General features: G+C 47.0%; 1 protein-coding gene across 1 annotated transcript in view; it reads left to right on the top strand.

Moving 5' to 3' along the window:
* Window positions 1–20,724, top strand: part of LOC309382121 (TOX high mobility group box family member 4-like) — a 40,428-nt gene that overhangs the window by 18,069 nt on the left and 1,635 nt on the right. Inside the window, exons 3-7 of the mRNA XM_081933624.1 lie at window positions 6,752–6,994; window positions 10,290–10,553; window positions 13,995–14,273; window positions 16,528–16,608; window positions 18,253–18,957. Coding sequence (XP_081789750.1) covers window positions 6,752–6,994; window positions 10,290–10,553; window positions 13,995–14,273; window positions 16,528–16,608; window positions 18,253–18,957 — 1,572 coding nt within the window. The remainder of the gene's footprint in view (window positions 1–6,751; window positions 6,995–10,289; window positions 10,554–13,994; window positions 14,274–16,527; window positions 16,609–18,252; window positions 18,958–20,724) is intronic.

Genomic DNA, 20,724 nt, shown 5'->3' with positions numbered 1-20,724 from the left:
TGAAAACTGCTACCATCTGCAACTTTCGGTTCCTTATTTCTTAATGCTCCAGATGTTTCGTGTTCAAAATATCTCCAAAACTGACTATATTTCAATTGCAAGTCACAATACGGATTACAAATATTTCGTTAGTTTGCAAGTTTTAAAGCAAGCACTCTCTTACCAGGTATCTCAATAGGAACATAGGCCAGGTATGGAATCGAAGAGTACAGGTGTAGGAAGAGAGCTAAGGTTATTTTCTCACAACACTCTTGTTGGCAGGGTGATGTCTCTGCTTTTTAGTATGCGGTCTAGGTTTGCCATAGCTTTCCTCCCCAGGAGCAAGCGTCTTTTCGTTTCTTGGCTGCAGTCTCCACCTGCAGCGATCTTGGAGCCCAGGAAAATAAAATCTGTCATGACCTCCATTTCCTCCCCTCTATTTGCCAGGAATTGAAAGCGCCGGGTGCCATGATCTTAGTTTTCTTAATGTTGAGTTTCAAGCCAACTGTTGCACTCTCCTTCTTCACCCGCATCAAGAGGCTAAAATATAGCACATGGCTAATAAGTAAAGAGAGTAGAGATTGGTGAAAACATAGAATATCAATTCTAGGTAAATGGGTAAAGATAACAGGTGGTCCTTGACTTACGACCACAATTGAACCCAAAATTTAAATGAGCCTGTCCCCGTTTTATGACCTTCCTTGCCACAGCTGTTAAGCGAACCACCGCAGTTCAGTTAGTAACACGGCTGTTAAGTGAACCTGGCTTCTCCATTGACGTTGTTCATTAGAAAGTCGCAAAAGGGGATCACATGATCGATCCCCTCCCCCCTGGGATGTTGCATCCGTCATAAATAAGAGTCCTGTGGCCAGCGTCTGAATCTTGATCCCATGACTGTGGGGAACGCGGCAACGAAAGGCAGTACTAAGTCACTTTCCTCCAGCGCCGTCGTAACTTGGAACGGTCGCTAAACGATGCAGACCCAAGGAAGCATCTAGATCTGTAGGAGGGCCCAGCGCCATGGCCTGTCAAAACAATGGCCGCGCAAGTCCAACGGGGGGAGACGGATTCCGGTAGGAGTATGTCAGATTTGCATAAGAAGAGTGGCGGTTGCCCGTTGAGCCCGAGCCAATCCCGAAATGAAGGCCTCGCCACCGCAAACAGGAACCAATCTGGAGAAGAGGGAAGCCAAGACAGGAATATGCAAGCACCAATGAACAAGCAGGGTTTTACGAAACGCCCGGCAGTAGCCTGGACTCTTTTAAGAGGAAATGGAACTTTTTTTTTCTCTTTTCCTGTGTTAAGAACCAGAAATCATTTTCCTTAGCGCTGCACTCAAGTCTATCTTCTCACCGCAGCGTCTTATTGCTTCTGCTTCTCCGGGATTTTAAATAGACCACCTAACTTGAGCTCAAGTCTGGTAAATTTGCTTATATGCTCTTCTCTCAGGGCTTTTTTAAATTTTGTATTTTAATTTTCCCCCTTGAATTTCATTCATTCGGACGTCCGTGTAAAGTTATTTACTCGATAGATTTAATTCAGTTTGGTTTCCTTATCTTTGCTCACCACGACGACTTAAAAAGGAAGTCAGCTTGCCGGGAGGTTTCTTGCAGATGCTGCGTTATAAATAGGGCTAGAAAAGTTTCAACGGTCCTTGATAAAAAGACGAACGGAACCAAACTCACCCCAGAAACTTGGAATATAATGTTGAGATGTTTGAATTGGCTTGTTGATGTTGACTTTATAAACTCTCTTCTTAGTGGCAAATTACAGGCAGACATTTATTGATTTATTTATTTATTTAGTTTGTCAAACATGTACAAGTTAACAGGTATAAGTATAAACATGGGCATGAACAAAGGAAATGAGTACGAATAAATGGGGACAGTAGGATAGAGACGGTAGGCAGCTGGTGCACTTATGCGCGCCCCCTTTACGGACCTCTTAGGAATGGGGTGAGGCCCACAGTAGACAGTTTAAGGTTGAAAATTTGGTGGGTATTGTAAAGAAACCAAATAAAAATAGAATAGAATAACAGAGTTAGAAGGGACCTTGGAGGTCTTCTAGTCCAACCCCCTGCCAAAGCAGGAAACCCTACACCACTTCAGACAAATTTTTATCCAACTTCTTAAAAACTTCCAGTGTTGGAGCATTCACAACTTCTGGAGGCAACTTCTGTTCTACTGATTAATTGTTCTCACTGTCAGGAAATTTTGCCTTAGTTCTAAGTTGCTTCTCTCCTTGATTAGTTTCCACCGATTGCTCAAGTGCTTTGGAGAATAGGTTGACACCCTCTTCTTTGTGGCAGCCCCTGAGATATTGGAAGACTGCTATCCTGTCTCCCCTAGTCCTTCTTTTCAATAAACTAGACATGCCCAGTTCCTGCAACCTTTCTTCATGTGTTTTAGCTTCCAGTCCCTATAATTTATATAATTTATTTGGTTTCTTTACAATAGCATCCAGCCCCTCGCTTTGGGGAACCTTCCCTGGGTTTTAAGAGCCAGGGGAAACCTGCTTCTTCCAATTGAAGGAGTGGTCAAAAGACCCCCTAAAAGTTTAGCATCTTGCTAAGGAATTCTTATTTTAGCTTCGCAGACATTTTACAATCCGTTGCTATAACATAAGGGTTAATGAAAACAGCTTGCTCAGCAAAACCTTCAGGAATGCTTGCTCTGATTAAATGTAGTCATGGTATAAAGTAATTACATAGAACAGAACAGAATCGCAGAGTTGGAAGGGACCTTGGAGGTCCTCTAGCCCAACCCCCTGCTCAGGCAGGAAACCCTACAGCAATTCAGACAAATATGGTTGTCCAAATTCTTCTTAAAAACCTCCAGAAATGGGGGCACCCACAACTAAAGTAGAACTGTTCCACTGATTAATTATTCTCACCGTCAGCAAATTTCTCCTTAATTTTAGGTTGCTTCTCTCCTTGATTCGTTTCCATCCATTCCTTCTCGTCCTCCCTCTTTTGGAAGGCTGCTATCATGTCACCCCTAGCCCTTCTCTTTTTTACATTCGACATAATAGTTCATTAAACTAGACACCTCTAGTCCTTCTCTTCTTTAAACTAGATGTACTACTGTTTTTCTCCCCCTGAAAATAAGATCCAGTCTTACATGTTTTTTGCCACCAAAAAAGACACCAGGTCTAATAGAGAATAGCAAATGCTGGAAATTTTGCAAATGACGATTATGCTACAATATAGATGTTCCTGGCAACAGGGGAAAAACTACCACTGTATAGAATGCCTAGAAAATCTAATCAACTGTGTGAGGTTTTTAGACTAACGTACAAAGAACGGTTGCAGGAATTAGGTATGTCTAGTTTAACGTACAAAGAATGGTTGCAGGAATTAGGTATGTCTAGTTTAATGAAAAGAAGTACTAGGGAAGACATGATAGCAGTCTTCCAATATCTCAGGGGCTTCCACAAAGAAGAGGGAGTCATCCTATTCTCCAAAGCACCTGAAAGCAGTTCAAGAAGCAATGGATGGAAACGAATCCAGGAGAAACAACTTAGAACTAAGGAGAAACTTCCTGACAGTTAGAACAATTAACCAGTGGATCTGCTTGCCTCTAGAAGTTGTGAGGGTCCCATCGCTGAAAGCTTTCAAGAAGAGACTGGACTGCCGTTTTTCTGAAATTATATAGACCAGAGGTGTCAAACTCAAGGCCCAGGGGCCGGATCTGGCCCATGGGTTGCTTTGATCCAGGGACACTCTGGAAACAGTAAAGGACCATCCCATGGTGCCTCTGCCAGCGAAAACGGAGCTCAGGAGGGCTGCGTCTGCCCCCCCCTGCTCCATTTTCGATGGCAGGAGGCCGAACTAAAAACAAAAGGAGAAATTTCTCCTTTGGCGTTTGAGCATTCAAGACGAGACAGGAAAGGAGAAAGGGAAAGGCAAAAAAGAAGGAAAGATGGGAAAGAGCAAGGAAGGAAAAAGAAGGAGAAGGAAGAAGAAAGAACGAAGAGGGAAGGAAAAAGAAGAGGGAGGGAGGAGATTATAATGAGAAGGAGGGAGGCAGTGGTGAAATCTACCATTTTTGGGAGCACCGGTTCTGTGGGCGTGGCTTGGTGGGGGCGGGTCATGTGACTGGGTGGGCATGGCCAACTTTTTTTCACTTTTTAAAGCATTTTTCCCCCTACTTATTCCCCTGAACCGGCAAGGGAAAAAATGCTTTAAAAGTGGGGGAGGGGGGGAGGTTCTGACGATCGCACGGCTCACAGCTGATCTTCGCGATCATCGGAAGCTTTCTCCCCCCCAACCCCCCGCTTTTTAAAGCATTTTTTTTTACTACCGGTTCGTGCGAATAGGTAGTAAAAATGCTTTAAAAAGTTCTGTGACAATCAGCTGTTGATCGTAGCAACCTTTTTTTTCACTTTTGATAGCAGTGTTCCAATATCTCAGGGGTTGCCACAAAGAAGAGGGAGTCAAACTATTCTCCAAGGCACCTGAAGGTAGAACAAGAAGCAATGGGTGGAAACTAATCAAGGAGAGAAGCAACTTAGAACTGAGGAGAAACTTCCTGACAGTTAGAACAATTAATCAGTGGAACAGAAGTTGCCTCCAGAAGTTGTGAATGCCCCAACACTGGAAGTCTTTAAGAAGATGTTGGATAGCCATTTGTCTGAAACGGTATAGGGTTTCCTGCCTAGGCAGGGGGTTGCACTAGAAGACCTCCAAGGTCCCTTCCAACTCTACTATTATATTGTATTGTATTGTAAGAATCTTAAAATATTGACGTAGAAGGAGGGGGAAACTGCCCCAGTTGCTACCATGTTTCCCTTAAAATAAGACCCGGACTTATTTGCTTTTTGGCTCCAAAATAAGCACTAGGCCTTATTTTCAGAGGACGTCATGCCCACTTACCATAGGACCACCGTAGCCACGCATCCCACACCCCGACACCTGTCGTGCCGCTGCCCGACTTCTTTTTGCAAATAAAGTTTTTTTTTTTTTTGTTACAAATATTACATTATTTTTGTAAACAAAGCGTTGTCCGGGTTTTTCCCCTTTTACATTCTCTCATATACATAATTCATTTTACATCATAATACCGTATTTTCCGGAGTATAAGTTGCACCCCTTTTCCCTCAAAAAAAGAGGCTGAAAATCTAGGTGCATCTTATACACTGAATACAGCATTTTCACCTCCCGAAGCCCCGTCCCCTTCACCAAAATGGTCGTGCAGAGCCTTTAGGAGGTTTGCAGAGTGCTCCTGGGGACTGGAGAGGGCAGAAATGAGCGAAAAACGAGCCGTTTAAGGCTAAGGGCTATGGATGTCCTTTTTTTGACAAAAAGGCCCTGTTTTTACAAAAAACGGGCTGTTTCTTGATCGTTTTTTGGGGGGGGCACCCCCTAGGAGCTCTATAAGCCTCCTAAAGGCTATTCATGCCTTTTTGGGGGGGGGGGAAAGGACCTGTTTTCGCAGGTGAAGTCTGCAGAATGCAAAAACTTTTTTGTAATTTGCCTCTTCAAAATCTTGGTGCGTCTTATACTCCGGTGCGTATTATAGTCCAAAAATACGGTACTATTCCTAATTTCAGCCATATGATTTTCTTCCCATATTTCCATCTTAAACTTAATTTTTTCTTAACACCTAAACCAGTGATGGCGAACCTATGGCATGCGTACCACAGGTGGCACATGGAGCCATTTGTCAGGGCATGCGAGGCGCTGCCCTGTTAGCTGGCCAGCGCGCAAGCACGCGCTGGCCAGCTGAGTTCACCATTTTTAAAAGCCGAACTTGGTCCGGTTGCCCCAGCTCCAGAGCGGTCATTGAAAGATGCTCCCCCCCCTCCTCACCCCCCAATTGGTCTGGAGAGCTTGTTTCTGACCTACCAAGGAGCTTGCCTTTCTCCTTGTGGTTGTTCAAGGCACCTCTCCTGTGGCACTGCCCGACTTCTGTAGCCGGTCGCACTGGTGCCGCCGCTCATAGAAGGACGCTGCGTGGCTTGTTCCGGTTCCCCCACTTGCAGCGGGGGATTGCATCATGCATTTTGCGATTGCATGTACGAGTGGGGGCACCGGCACAAGGCGTCGCCATGTGGTGTCGTGTGAGCGGGGACACCGGCTCGATGTGCCACATGGCGTCTGGCCACGAGTGGCTGCTAGCAGGTGCAGAAGTCAGGCAGCGGCGTGACAGGTGTTTGGGCATGGGAGGCCTTGTTGCGGCAGTCCTAAGGTAAGCGACTGCGGGACACATGGGCTGCTCCAACCACCCCCACCAACTCCCACCCTAGCTTGACTTTTACGCCTGCACATCGCCTTACCTCATACAACCAGATGGTGGGCGGGGCTTAACCCGGGCTTATTTGGGGGGTAGGGCTTATTAGGCGCAGGTGTGAAAATCAGGCCAGGGCTTGTTTTCAGTGTAAATTGTATTTTCAGGGAAACACGGTATGACAATGAGGCAGAATCCCGAAAGTCAGGTGCTTGTGGGATTAGGGTATATAATGTAACATTGTACAGTGGGTCAGGGCCAATGGGCTTCAAGCCATCCCTTTTGATTGGTTGTCTGATTTTCACGGTGGGTTGTCTGTTCAATTTCTAGTAAGTGCAATAATTAGTAATCCAGTGAACACGGCTTGACTTTAATTTTGTTTTTTTTTAATGTTCATTTAGAAAGAATCAGCTCTGTTTTTCCTCAAGTTTTTTGGGGGGGACACTTAACTCACCGCAGTAGGCATGTCTGAACTAGCTTTGCAACCTAACCAGGCTTGAATTAAACTTTCTTCCTTCTCTTTTTTCTTTTTTTGCCTTGCACAGACTTTCCACACGCCAAGTCTGGGGGACGAAGAGTTTGAGATTCCACCCATCGCCCTGGACGCCGACCCTTCCTTGGCTGTTTCTGATGTGGTTGGGCACTTTGAGGACCTGGGTGACCCCGTGACTGCCCCCGATGCCACCTTTTCGGCCCAATATGGGGTTCAGGCCCTTGACATACCTGTGGGCATTAGCCATGGCCTTATGGAGCAAGGGGGCGGGCTGCTGAGTGGTGGGCTAGCCATGGTAAGCCAAACATCATAGGAACATGGTTTGGAGAGGTGGAACAAGCAGAAGGGGAAGCATGGTTTTCTGTTGCTGATTTGATCGTGGTTTATTCATTTAGGAAAGCTATTCTGAGTGCTGATTGACACCGTCTTTCAGCAGCATCAGAGGTTTAATTAAACATAAAAGCAGTGAATAAAATCGAGAGTTAAATAGGAACATTGAGGGTTAAAAGGAGCTGTGACAGAGCAGCGGTTAAAATGCAGTATTTCAGGCTGACTCTGCCAATTGCCACCAGTTCAATGCTGGCCAGCTCAAGGTTGAATCAGCCTTCCATCCTGCCATGGTTGGTAAAATCAGGACCCAGATTGTTGGGGGCAATAGGCTGACTCTGTAAGCCACGTAGAGAGGGCTGTAAAAACCCTGTGAAGCGGTATATAAGTACTATTGCTAAAAAGGGTTACATTAAGAGTTAAGGGGGGGAATTTTTCAATCCTTTCTCAATGAAAAATCAGCCCTCCAGTTTGGCAGAGAGGACATTCAGAAAAATGTGGCAGTTGTGAAGGCACACTTTTGGGGAGCTATGTTATGGCCTTTGACACAAGCAGGAGTTGGTCCTTAATGCATCCCAGTAAATGGCCGGAGAAAGAGGCTGGCAAACAGGAATCCTGTATTTATGAGAAATTATATGGCTGCTCAATTCACTCTCAGCAGACTCTGGGTGGGGTTACAAAGATAAAAGCCCAATACAAAAACAATAAAAACACTATAAAAACTCATCCCCTTGGCAACAGCAATCAAACAAGCCATTTGACAGCCTCCATCCTACTCTGGGGTCCCCAGGCCTATTGAAAGAATCAGGTCTTCTCAGCCCTGAGAAAGAGTATCGAATGGGGTTCAGTTTTACCTCTGCAGGGATGATGTTCCACAGGGAAGGAGCCGCCATGGAAAAGGCTCTTCTGCTTGGTCCTGTTAGATCAGCAGTCCCCAGCAATTACAGCTTTGCAGCCTGCCGGGGTGTGGTGGCAGGCATGTGAGTGGCAAGTGCACCCGTGTGTAAACAGCTCCATTTGTGTGAGCGGTGCATGCGCCCTCCCTTCGTACGAGTGGAGGCCTTTGCCCTTGTGCGAAACTCCATTCGTGTAAATTGTGTAAAAGCGCCGTCTGCTCGCACAAGGGAAGCTTCATGCGTGCGCTCGCCTACTTTTTCTGAAGCCCGGGTTCGAACAAGCCACAGCCCGGTTCTGTTTACTGTTTGACATAACAATAGTACTTAGACTTACATACCGCTTTACGGCCCTCTCAGCGGTTTACAGAGTCAGCCTGTTGCCCCCAACAATCTGGGTCCTCATTTTACCCAGCTCAGAAGGATGGAAGACTAAGTCGACCTTGAGCCTGGTTCAGATTTGAACTGCCCAATTGTAGTCAGCCGGCAGTCAGTAGAAATAACCTGCAGTCCTGCACTCTAATCACTGCACCACAGTGGCTCATATTTGATGTAGCACCTCCAGTATTGTTCCCCCATTGCGTTAGCTCGTTCTGCTGTGCCATTTGTGCTCGGATGAAAAGCCGAGCTAAGGCCCTGGGAGGAACCAATTGATTGAAGGAATTCCCTCCAGAACTTTGGACGCCCCCTTCCCTCAATCTGATATGATCCTTCTCGGCACTCCATGCAGACCGTAGATGTGACTCTCAAACAGCTGTATGAGTTTGTGGGTGGAAGGCACTTTCTTTCCGGTAGTGGGTTGCAGCTTTGGGGTTGAGGACTCCTATGCTAGATGGACCTCCTTAAGGGAGGGGAGCTGGACATTTCCTGCCTGTTTTTCCAATCTGTCAAGAATGGGGAGACCCAAGATTCCCCCCACATCTCCTGACCATCAGTGGCTTATCTGTCTGGCATGCCAGCGAGGAGAAGGTACTTTGTTGTTGCATAGGAAACGACACAGCCAAATTTCTTTCCCCAGGCTTTGAATCGTTCCAGGATTTCAGAGCATATGCTGTTGGATTGGATTGGATTGGATTTATTAGATTTATATGCCGCCCTTCTCCCAAGGACTCAGGGCGGCGTACAGCATTAAAAAACACATAGTACAAAAGTTAAAAGGAAATTAGAAACAGTCCAAAAAACAAATCCAATTTATATAACACTCACATTTTAAAAATTAAATAAAATTAACAGGCCAGGCCGGCTTGCTGGAAAAGCCAACTTTTTAGGGCGCGTCGGAAGGACCGGAGGTCAGGGATTATGCGAAGCTCCAGGGGCAGCTCATTCCAGAGGGAAGGCGCTCCCACAGAGAAGGCTCTCCCCCTGGGGGTCACCAGCCGACACTGTCTGGCCGACGGCACCCTGAGGAGGCCAACTCTGTGGGATCGTACTGGACGGTGGGAGGCTACTGGTGGCAGTAGGTGGTCTCGCAGGTACCCTGAGCCTAAGCCATGGAGCGCTTTAAAGGTCATAATTAGTACCTTGAATCGCACCTGGAAAACAACCGGCAACCAGTGCAGGCCGCCTAAAAAGGGTGTAACATGGGAGCACCTAGGTACCCCCATGATAACCCTGTTCATTATATTTTAAGTTTGCGTTTAGTCTGGTTTTGTAAGTGCTTAGAAAGTCAGGGCGCAAACAGGATAGGGGTTGTCCTCCACTTACAGCAGTTTCTTTAGCGACCAAAGTGACAACGGCACTGAAAAAAGTGACTTATGCCCCATTTTCACGCACAACGACCGTTGCGGCATCCCCACGATCGTGTGATTTGCTTTTGGATGCTTGACGACTGGTTCGTATTTACGACAGTGGCAGCGTCCCGGGGTCACGTCATCCCCTTTTGCGACCTTCTGACCAGCCAAGTCAAGGGTCAAGCCAGATTCACTCGACGAGCGCGCTACTAATTTAACAACTGCGGCGATTCGCTTAACGAACATAGCCAGAAAAGTTGCAAAATGGGGCAAAACTCGCTTAACAAATGTCTCGCTTAGCAACAGGACTCCGTTGTGATCGTACGTCGAGGACTATCTGTAAACGGATCATGTACAGGGACTCCTGCTGCTGTGTTGCGGGGTGGTGGTGGTGTGGAGAGAAGGGAACCCCAATCAATGTCTATGGAGATTCTCGGTCATCGCGGTCCCAAAGGTGCTTTTTTCAACTTCAGTCCAGTTGCCTCTTGAAAAAACGCACCTTTGGGACCGCCAATCAAGTTGAGTCTGCAGAACAGAGGTGTGAAACAGCTGACCAGGAAGCTAACGTGGCCCCTGGCTTCACGGCAGAAGCTGCCCTGCCCTACATCTGTATCCTAAATGGATTTCACCCTTGTTCTAGGATTTGGATCACCCCATGGGAACCCAGTACAGCGCCAATCCGCCTGTCACCATTGATGTGCCTATGACGGACATCAGCACTGGCCTCATGGGGCATGGGCAGCTGACCACCATCGACCAATCAGAGCTGAGCTCTCAGCTGGGGCTCAGCCTGGGAGGAAGTTCCATCCTGCCCCCGGCAGCCCAGTCTCCCGAGGAGCGGCTTACACCCATCTCCTCACCCTCCAATTCTCTGCAGGAGGAGGAGCCAGAAGAAATCAGGCGGGTGAGTGTTGGCCGGCCGGCTGGCTGGCTGTTGAAAGGGAGAGAATTCAAGGAGTGTCCTCAATGCTTTTTGAGTTTGGCTGTTTTCTAGTAGATGTTTCCTTACCCAACGAGGTAACATCATCATTGCCCTTTCTAGCAAAGGTGATGCTCCACTGTGTGCAGTTTTTGAAACAGCCCAGCTGCTGTTTATAGATATTTTTTTACTAAAGTTTTTTATTTGTTTTTCAATTTTAAAAAATATAAACATTCCATTTTTCCTTAAGCAGTGTGTCACCCGGGTACAAATTTTTCTGTGTAACATCCTTCCCTAGATTATAATATATTGAACAGTTAAACATTGTAAAGGTCTTCATTTCCTTCCTCACATATCTCCTAATAAAATACAGCAATAGCATTAAACATAGTTATTCTCATCATACTAACAAATTGTCATTTTATTCTTATCTCTATCTTGATATATTTTCTGTTCTTCTTTTTGCCTTCTTGTATTTCCAATTTCCCTTTTTATTCTCTAACCAATGGTAAAACACCTCCCATGTGATATAATAATCAGATTGTTCTTTCCCTTAATTGCTAATGTTAGTCTATTCATTTCTGCACATTCTAATATTTTCCTTTTTTAAAAAAATATGTTGTTTATGCAAACAACATCCTTGCAACACATTGCACTTCTTTTATATATCTGTTGTGTTTCTTTTATCTGTACGTGTAAATTTTACATAACTATAACTAACTAACTAACTAACTAACTAACTAACTAACTAACTAACTAACTAACTAACTAACCATATGCCCAAATATGGGAGGGAGCTCACTACTTCCCCTTTCTGTCCTTCGGCTCATTTCAGAATACCATCCAGGCAGAAAACCGTATTTGGGCATACCAGGGGTTGTAACACAAATACATACCTATTTCCCTGGCTCAGCTGATAAGGAGGAGAGCCTGTGGCTTAGTGACTAATACATCTGCCTAATATGTAATACAGCCCAGGTTCAAATCCCAGTAGGGGTATGGCTAGCTGATGAGAGGTAAATAGCTTGAAATAGATCTATACTAGTCTCCCTTTATTTATTTATCAGCACAAATACAACACACACACAAACATATACACACACATACATATTTTATTTCATATATCTTTTCTCTCCATTCTATATATAACAACCTTTATATACAGTGGGGCAAAAAAGTATTTAGTCAGCGACCAATTGTGCAAGTTCTCCCACTTAAAAAGATGAGAGAGACCTGTAATTGGCATCATAGGTAGACCTCAACCATGAGAGACAAAATGTAAAAAAAAAAACCAAACTAGCACATTGGCTGATTTGGAAATAATTTATTTGTAAATTATGGTGGAAAATAAGTATTTGGTCAATATTAAAAGTTCATCTCAATATTTCGTTATATATCCTTTGTTGGCAATGACAGAGGTCAAACGTTTTCTGTAAGTCTTCACAAGGTTGGCACACACTGTTGCTGGTATGTTGGCCCATTCCTCCATGCAGATCTCCTCTAGAGCAGTGATGTTTTGGGGCTGTCGCTGGGCAACACGGACTTTCAACTCCCTCCAAAGGTTTTCTATGGGGTTGAGATCTGGAGACTGGCTAGGCCACTCCAGGACCTTGAAATGCTTCTTACGAAGCCACTCCTTCGTTGCCCGGGCGGTATGTTTGGAATCATTGTCATGTTGAAAGACCCAGCCACGTTTCATCTTCAATGCCCTTGCTGATGGAAGGAGGTTTGCACTCAAAATCTCATGATACATGGCCCCATTCATTCTGTCCTGTACACGGATCAGTCGTCCTGGTCCCTTTGCAGAGAAACAGCCCCAAAGCATGATGTTGCCACTCCCATGCTTCACAGTAGTTATGGTGTTCTTTGGATGCAACTCAGCATTCTCTCTCCTCCAAACACGACGAGTTGTGTTTCTACCAAACAGTTCTATTTTAGTTTCATCTGATCATATGACATTCTCCCAATCCTCTTCTGGATCATCCAAATGCTCTCTAGCAAACTTCAGATGGGCCTGGACATAGACTGGCTTAAGCAGGGGGACACGTCTGGCACTGCAGGATCTGAGTCCCTGGCGGCGTAGTGTGTTACTGATGGAAGCCTTTGTTACATTGGTCCCAGCTCTCTGCAGGTCATTCACTAGGTCCCCCCGTGTGATCCTGGGATTTTTGCTCACCGTTCTTGGGATCATTTTGACCCCACGGGGTGAGATCTTGCGTGGAGCCCCAGATCGAGGGAGATTATCAGTGGTCTTGTATGTCTTCCATTTTCTAATTATTGCTCCCACAGTTGATTTGTTCACACCAAGCTGCTTGCCTATTGCAGATTCAGTCTTCCCAGCCTGGTGCAGGTCTACAATTTTGTTTCTGGTGTCCTTTGACAGCTCTTTGGTCTTCACCATAGTGGAGTTTGGAGTGTGACTGTTTGAGGTTGTGGACAGGTGTCTTTTATACTGATAACAAGTTCAAACAGTTGCCATTGATACAGGTAATGAGTGCAGGACAGAGGAGCCTCCTAAAGAAGAAGGTACAGGTCTGTGAGAGCCAGAAATCTTGCTTGTTTGTAGGTGACCAAATACTTATTTTCCACCATAATTTACAAATAAATTCTTTCCAAATCAGCCAATGTGATTGTTTGGTCTTTTTTTATATATTTTGTCTCATATAGTTGAGGTCTACCTATGATGCCAATTACAGGCCTCTCTCATCTTTTTAAGTGGGAGAACTTGCACAATTAGTAGTTGACTAAATACTTTTTTGCCCCACTGTACATTGAATCATCTTATATCCATTTCCTATTATTTATTTGCTACAGTCTATTTTATATTTCTATCTTTTATTCATTTTATGGTTTTGTAATTATTTTTGATTTGTTGATCTTTCTTCTTTTCTTTTTTGCTTTCCTACTTTTTCTCTCTTTTTCTTCTAGCCAATTTATACCATAAGTCCCATACTAAGTAATATTTAGATTCTTCCTTATCTTTTATATCTAATATCTAATATTTTCCTAATCACCTTTTCGTCAGAAGGGATCTCTTCACATCTCCAGTATTGTGCAAATACAATTCTAGCGGAGTGCATGGGGGCCGCACACGCATTGCATTATGGGTGCCGAAAGTGCACGCTTTCGTCATGTGACGACAAAAGTGTTAACCATCACTGAACTAGCCATATCCAGTTCCAGGAACATTTCTTCATATGTTTTATCCTCCAGTTCCCTAATCTTCTTTGTTGCTCTTCTCTGCACTCTTTCCAGAGTCTCAACATCTTTTTTTACATTGTGGCGACCAAAACTGGATGCAGGATTCCAAGTGTGGCCTTAACAAGGCATTATAGTGATATTAAAACTTCATGTGATCTTCTTTCTATCCCTCTGTTAATACAGTCTAGGACTTCATTTCTTACTGTGTTCATTTCTGTCCCGTAGCAAGTTTCTGTCGCCAAACCAGCCCCACCTGCTTCGGTGGCGCCCCCGCCAGTTGTAGCCCCCGCGGTCGTGCTGGACATCGGGAAGAAGCAGAAAGCGCCCAAGAAGCAGAAGAAAAAGAAGGACCCAAACGAGCCTCAGAAGCCTGTCTCTGCCTACGCCCTCTTCTTTCGGGACACCCAGGCGGCCATTAAAGGGCAGAACCCCAAAGCTACCTTCGGCGAGGTCTCTAAGATTGTCGCCTCGATGTGGGACAGCTTGGGAGAGGAACAGAAGCAAGTACGTCCCAACGGGTTTGTTGCGCCGAGGGGTTATCGGGGCGGGGACGCATACCCATCCCCAAACTTCAGCACCAAGGACAGCACCCCAAAGATTCGGTCTGGAGCCCTCAAAGAGAAAACCCCGCTCATTTTGAGCTCCAAACACTTTGCAGAAAAGTGGAGCCAAACATATCAATTAAGTTGGTAATTGGCAGGAATCAAGTTGAGGAAGGCTAAGCTTGCTGTGAAAATCTCCTGATCTGATCATGATTCCTCCTTTACAAGTTTCCTTACCGATTAATGGTCTTGTGAATGAGAATCAAGCAGGCATTTGGCATTATCCCTAGTCAAAAAAAATCACCGTTATGCAGCAAAAGTTACTGGTCGAATCCATCCATCCACCATCAGTGATGCTCCCATCAATGAGATCAGTTATTTGGTGTTAAAGGAAGGAACACTAAGGTAGGAATATGCCCTGAAATTTGCAAATTGGGAGTTCAGTCCCAGGTCAATTTCTGATTACAGTACTGCTGAAACATTTAAACTTTTTTAAAGAAAAAAAAATACTACCCGAACATGCTGAGGCATGTATCTGTTACTGTGAAAGTCCGAAATCTGGTGAATGTCGACATTCACATAGTCGCTTGGTGTATCCGTGAAAGACCGAAATTGGTGAATGTCGACATTCACCGGTGAATGTCGACATTCACATAGTCGCTTGGTGTATGTCCGAAAATACCCTTATCGTCTCGACACCCTTACCCTAATCCCCTTACCCTAATACCTCGGCTCCTCGCTTCCTTTGAAGCGTCTTCTATTCGCGGACTTTTTTTTTTTAAACCTGCGATCCTGCGCGGTTAGAACGAAAAGCAAAAGAAAAGCGTTACGCTGACTCGTTATATATATGTCACCGTGAAAGACCGAAATTGGTATGTGTCGACATTCACCGGTGAATGTCGACATTCACCAACATTCACCGGTGAATGTCGACATTCACCAGATTTCGGACTTTCACGGTGACATATCCACTCCCTTTTGGGTACAAATAATGTAGACCTGACTTACTTAAGCATTCCAGAAAGTACATAACATTTCATATAAGTATGAACAGAAAGAGTATTAGAATCCAGGAAGGAGGATGTTCCAGTAACAGGAAATAGGAGGAGTCAGGGATACTATTATCTCTGGTTAGAGATGGGAAAGTAATAGTAGAAGGCTGAAGAGAAGATGGTCCAGGAAGTTGAGAGGCAGTCATTTGATTTTGCCCTAAAAATAGAGTAGAGAAGTTTTATAGTAATAAGCTGGTCCTTCAAGAGCAGCAGAGGCTTGGAAGTTAGAGCAATGTTTCCCAATCTTAGCCATTTTAAGACGCGGAGACTTCAAATCCCAGAATACCCCAGCCAACACTGCAGAATTCTGGGAATTGAAGTCCTAAAACGGCGAAGGTTGGCAAACACTGTGTTATGGGATTCCTTATAAAGATCCATGTATGTGATATAAACTCTTGGGAGAGGAACACATGAAGTCCTCCTCCTAAAGAAGGGGCAGCAACCCAGGGCTCTGGAGCCACATATGGGTCTCTCATCCTTCTGCTACGATGATTCCCTGCCCAGCCGCGACAAGAACAATCGTCAAATGGGGCAGCAGAACTCGCTTACCAACCGGTCTTGCTTTAACAACAGACATTTTGCCTGAGTTGTAAGTCAAGAGCTACCTGTACTATAAGGGGCGTGGTGGCTCAGTGGCTAAGACGCTAATCTTGTCGGTCAGAAGGTCGGCAGTTCGAATCCCTACCGCCGCATAACGGAGTGAGCTCCCGTTCCTTGTCCCAGCAGTTCTAAAGCATGTAAAAATGCAAGTAGAAAAATAGGGATCGCCTTTGGTGGGAAGGTAAGAGTCTTCCGTGCTCCATCGGCATTTAGTCATGCCAGCCACATGACCACGGAGACGTCTTCAGACAGCGCTGGCTCTTCGGCTTTGAAAGGGAGATGAGCACCGCCCCCTAGAACCGGGAACGACTAGCATGCATCTGTGTGGGAACCTTTACCCGTACTGTGAGGCTGCGTTTCTCAGCCTCGTCGACTTAAAACATGGGTGGATTTCAATTTCCAGGAATTCCAGGAGTTGAAATCCACCCATCTTAAAAAGCTGCTGAGGTTGAGAAACCCTGCTCCGAGGGCTGGTAAGTGAACCCCTGAGTTGAAAATCAGCACGTTAAGGGGACATTGTTGAAGATCCAGCCTGCTTCATAATACCCATCTCTCCTTTTGTAGGTGTACAAGCGGAAAACGGAAGCGGCCAAGAAAGAATATTTAAAAGCGTTAGCTGCCTATCGGGACAACCAAGAGTGCCAAGTAAGGGGACACGACCTCCTCCTCTTTCCCCGTCCTTGCTCCATTGAAAGGCCCGGCCTTCTCCTCCTTATTCGAGAAAGCAAAACTTAGCGTTTCAAAAGGAGCCTTTTACTGACTAGAAGTGATAGCAGGGCGAAAGCAAAGCAGGCTCCGAGGGCCCGAGGGCCATACCGTTAGAATAAAAGGAATTAGAAAGCCCTCCCAACAGTCCAGCGTGGATTCAGCCAATCCGCAGGGGTGAAGATGTTATTGTACTGGCTGCTCTGAGAAAGGGATAAGGGAACTTTCTCAGGGTCATCCTCTGCCGGTTTTCGAACGATACAACACACAGGGCCCTCCCCTTACATTCCCCCAAAGGTGAGAAAATGCCAGGCTGCCTAGGCGCCAGGCTAAAGGTTATAAATCAGTGGTTACGGGATGCAGGATATATAGGAGAGTAATATAAAAGTATACAAAGTACAATAAAGATGCATAATGAATCAAGGCCCCCCTCTTCCCTTGAAGAATGGCAGGTTCACAGATCTGACACTTTCCCCTTATTCTACTCTCCTTCCAAGGAAGAAAGGAAGAGAAGAAACCTCCATGGGCCTGAGGTTTCATTTGCCCTGAACTGCCTTTGCTGATCAATGGTGTCTACGGGGTGTCAACCTTGATTTCATTGAGGGCCACATCAGAGTTGTGTTTGACCTCAGGGGCCAGGGTGGGTGTGGCCAGCTCGATGTCACCTGTGTTGGGGGCGCCTGCGGAGGCCCTGAGCGCTCTTTCAATGAAAGTGGGCTCCCAAGCTCCATTTCCGACTGTAATGTCCTCCTGTGGCCGTCTCGAGCTCCGGTCCCTCCAGCAGCCGAATCAGAGAGAGAGAGAGAGAGAGAGAGAGAGAGAGAGAGAGAGAGAGAGAGAGGGAGGGAGGGAGGGAGGGAGGGAGGGAGGGAGGGAGGGAGGGAGGGAGGGAGGGAGGAGAGAGAGAGAGAGAGAGAGAGAGAGAGAGAGGGGTACAGAGAGGTACAGAGAGAGACAGAGAGAGACAGAGAGAGACAAAGAGAGACAAAGAGAGACAAAGAGAGACAAAGAGAGACAAAGAGAGACAAAGAGAGACAAAGAGAGACAGAGACAGAGAGACAGAGGGGGGGGGCAAGGATGGGCGTCAGCCCCCAGATGGAGAGTCAACAGCCCCCAGATCTGGAGGTGGCTGCTGAGGAAGAAGAGGAACAGATGGAGAGTCAACAGCCCCCAGATCTGGAGGTGGCTGATGAGGAAGAGGAAGAACAGCTGGATCCATTGCCTGATATGCGGATGTGCAGAGGAGAGGAGAGCAGTGGAAATCTATGGGCCGATCCTTGGAACGGAAGATCCACCACTGCTAGCAAAGCCCCACCCAAGATCTGGGGATAAAAGGCAGGGTTCAGAGATGAATAGATGTGGCACAACTATTCATCTCTCGGGCGGTCAGACTTGTTAGCCTGCAGTGAGAAGGAAACGTTTTGCTGGGTCTGCCGGCGCTTCTAATAAAAGAGACTTTGCGTTAACTTCAGAGGGTTTGTTGGGTTTGAGGAGTTGGGTCAGAACACCAGGACAGGAAAGCATAGCGACACACATTTGGTCTCTTCTTGAACTGTATCCCCAATTTTGTCTTCCCTTCTCCAGACCACGGTCGAGACGGTGGAGTTGGACCCGATCGCCTCTCCTTCGGAGCAACCGGCCCCCGTTGTGGAATCGGCTTCTCCTCCAGCTCCGGTGCCACCCAACCCTCCGGCCTTGGAGAGTCCGCCTCCCCCACCACCTCCTGCTATCGTCCCTGCCCAGCCCACGGTGGTGGTGACCTCCAGCGCCGGCCCCCCATCGGCCGGCCAAACCAGCATCACCAAGATCATCATTCCCAAACAGATGCTGCCATCCTCGCTGGCGGTCACGTCGCAAGGAGGCGTGGTGACGGTGATCCCCGCCACGATGGTGACCTCGCGGGGCATCCAGCTGGGGCAGCTGCAAGCTGGGACAGGAACCACTCAGATCGTGACGCGTTCGGTTTTAGCTGCAGCCGCCGCGGCCGCCTCGTCCATGCACCTGCCGCGGCTTCAGCCTCCCCCTCTTCAGCAGATGCCTCAGCAGCCCCCCGCCCAGCCGGTCACCATTCTCCAGCAGCCCCCTCCTCTTCAAGCCATGCAGCAGCCTCCTCTGCAGCAGAAGGTGCGGCTCAATCTCCAGCAGCCCCCGCCCCCCCTGCAGATTAAAATCCTGCCCCCGCCGGCCCTTCAGATCCAGCCCATTCCTCTGCGGACAGAAGAAAGCAGCCCCGAGAGGACCAGCACTGAACTCCAAGCATCGCCGGAGCCCATCGATGTCGTGCCGGAGGTATGGGGCCATACGGGAGAAAAAAAAGAGCGTTGAATTGCAGAATAGCTGAGCAATAAAGTTGGAAGAGGCCTTGGAGGCCTTCTAGTCCAACGCCCTGCTCAGGCAAATGATTGTCCAATCTCTTTTTAAAAACCTCCGGCGTTGGAGCACCCACAACCTCTGGAGAAAATAGAAGGATATTACCGTATTTTTTGGAATATAATATGCTCCGGAATATAAGACGCACCTTAGTTTTTGGGGAGGAAAATAAGGGGGGGAAAAAAAATTCTGCCTCTGCCTACTGGCATCCATTGGTATTCATCTGGCTAGCATCCAGCCTGCTCAACTTTAGCACATTAGCCTGCTTCAACATGAGCAGCTGATTGGCAGGTTGATCGGCCTCCCGGAATACCCCCAATCAGCTGTTCTCCAGAGGTAAACTTTAGGAACAGGTTTGTTGGTTGTGAATGCGCGTTGGGGCTGATAAGCAGCTTGAAAAATACAGCTGATCATCGCTGGGCGCTCAAGTGACTACAGAAGGCGATGCGCAGAACCAGTCAGACAAGGCAGCCGCTGTTCCGGGTTGCCATTTCGGCCACTGCGGCGTTAGCTTTCAGTCTCCGAACGTTCTGCGGGGATCACCGAAGCACAGCGCCACCAATCGCCGCCCGAAAATGCGACGCGCAGAGGCCAAAAAAGGACGTGCGGAGGCCTAAAATGCGATGCGCGGAGGTGGCGATGTGATCTGGCGATCCCTGCGGCTCCGTCCCAAACGGAGCATTCGGAAGCTAGAAACGCGACAAACACAGGCCCAAAACGCAAGCCAGGCAGGGGACGATGGTCTGTGACAATCCCTGCAGCCTGAAACAGTCTAAAACGCGACGTGCTGAAGGGTGGGGGCCGGCGGGTTGGCAGGGCTACATTTGGCGTACAAGACGCACCCAAATTTTCACCATTATTTGGGGGGGGGGGGGAATTGTGTCTTATACTCCGAAAAATACGGTATGTATGCTCATCTCCTTGACTTACTTACAAAGTGATAAAGATGGTATAAAATCTAAGATATATGTACATATATACACACACACATATACATACATACACATACACATATATACATACACATACATACACACACATGCACACTGTCTTTTAATGAGCCCGTAATCCCTTACATCGGGGTGGAATCGCGACAACTGAATAGACCAGAGTGTTTACTGGCCAGATGCCCTTCCTGTCTCCGATGCAGAGTTCGCAGCAGATAATTTACCCATTGTGCCAAGAGAGCAGTGGTGGGTTCCGGATCCCGTTCCAACCGGTACGGTTGGAACGGGCCCGGCGGCGTGCACACGTGCGCATCTCGCGCATGCGTCTTAGTGCCTCTGCGATGCTCCAGCTGCTCAGTGGGACGTCGCGCAGGTGCTGTACATGCCGTGTGCAGAAGCGCCAAAGACGTAAAAAACCAGTAAGGAGCTTGGGCGGAGCAGGCGGGCCCTCCGGAGCAGCGTACCGGAATGGTATCCGGGTTGGCTCCGGTACGCCAGTACCGGGGCTTACCGCCTGCAATCCACCACTGCAAGAGAGAGAAATATCTGCTGCTACCTACGATTGAACTCACAACCTCCTGATTGTGAGGCGAGAGCTCCACCTCTAGGCCAGTGCACCAGATAAATAAATAATAACAATTAATCAATGGGACGAGTTGCCTCCAGAAGCTGTGGGTGCTCCAACACTGGAGGTTTTTAAGAAGGGATTGGACAGCTGTTTGAAATGTATAAAGTCTCC

The sequence above is a fragment of the Natrix helvetica genome, assembly GCF_964273705.1.
Source record: "Natrix helvetica genome assembly, chromosome: Z".
NCBI classification, from domain to species: Eukaryota; Metazoa; Chordata; class Lepidosauria; order Squamata; family Natricidae; genus Natrix; species Natrix helvetica.
The sequence above is the reverse complement of the archived record's forward strand: the minus strand, read 5'-3'. Positions and strand labels throughout refer to the sequence as shown.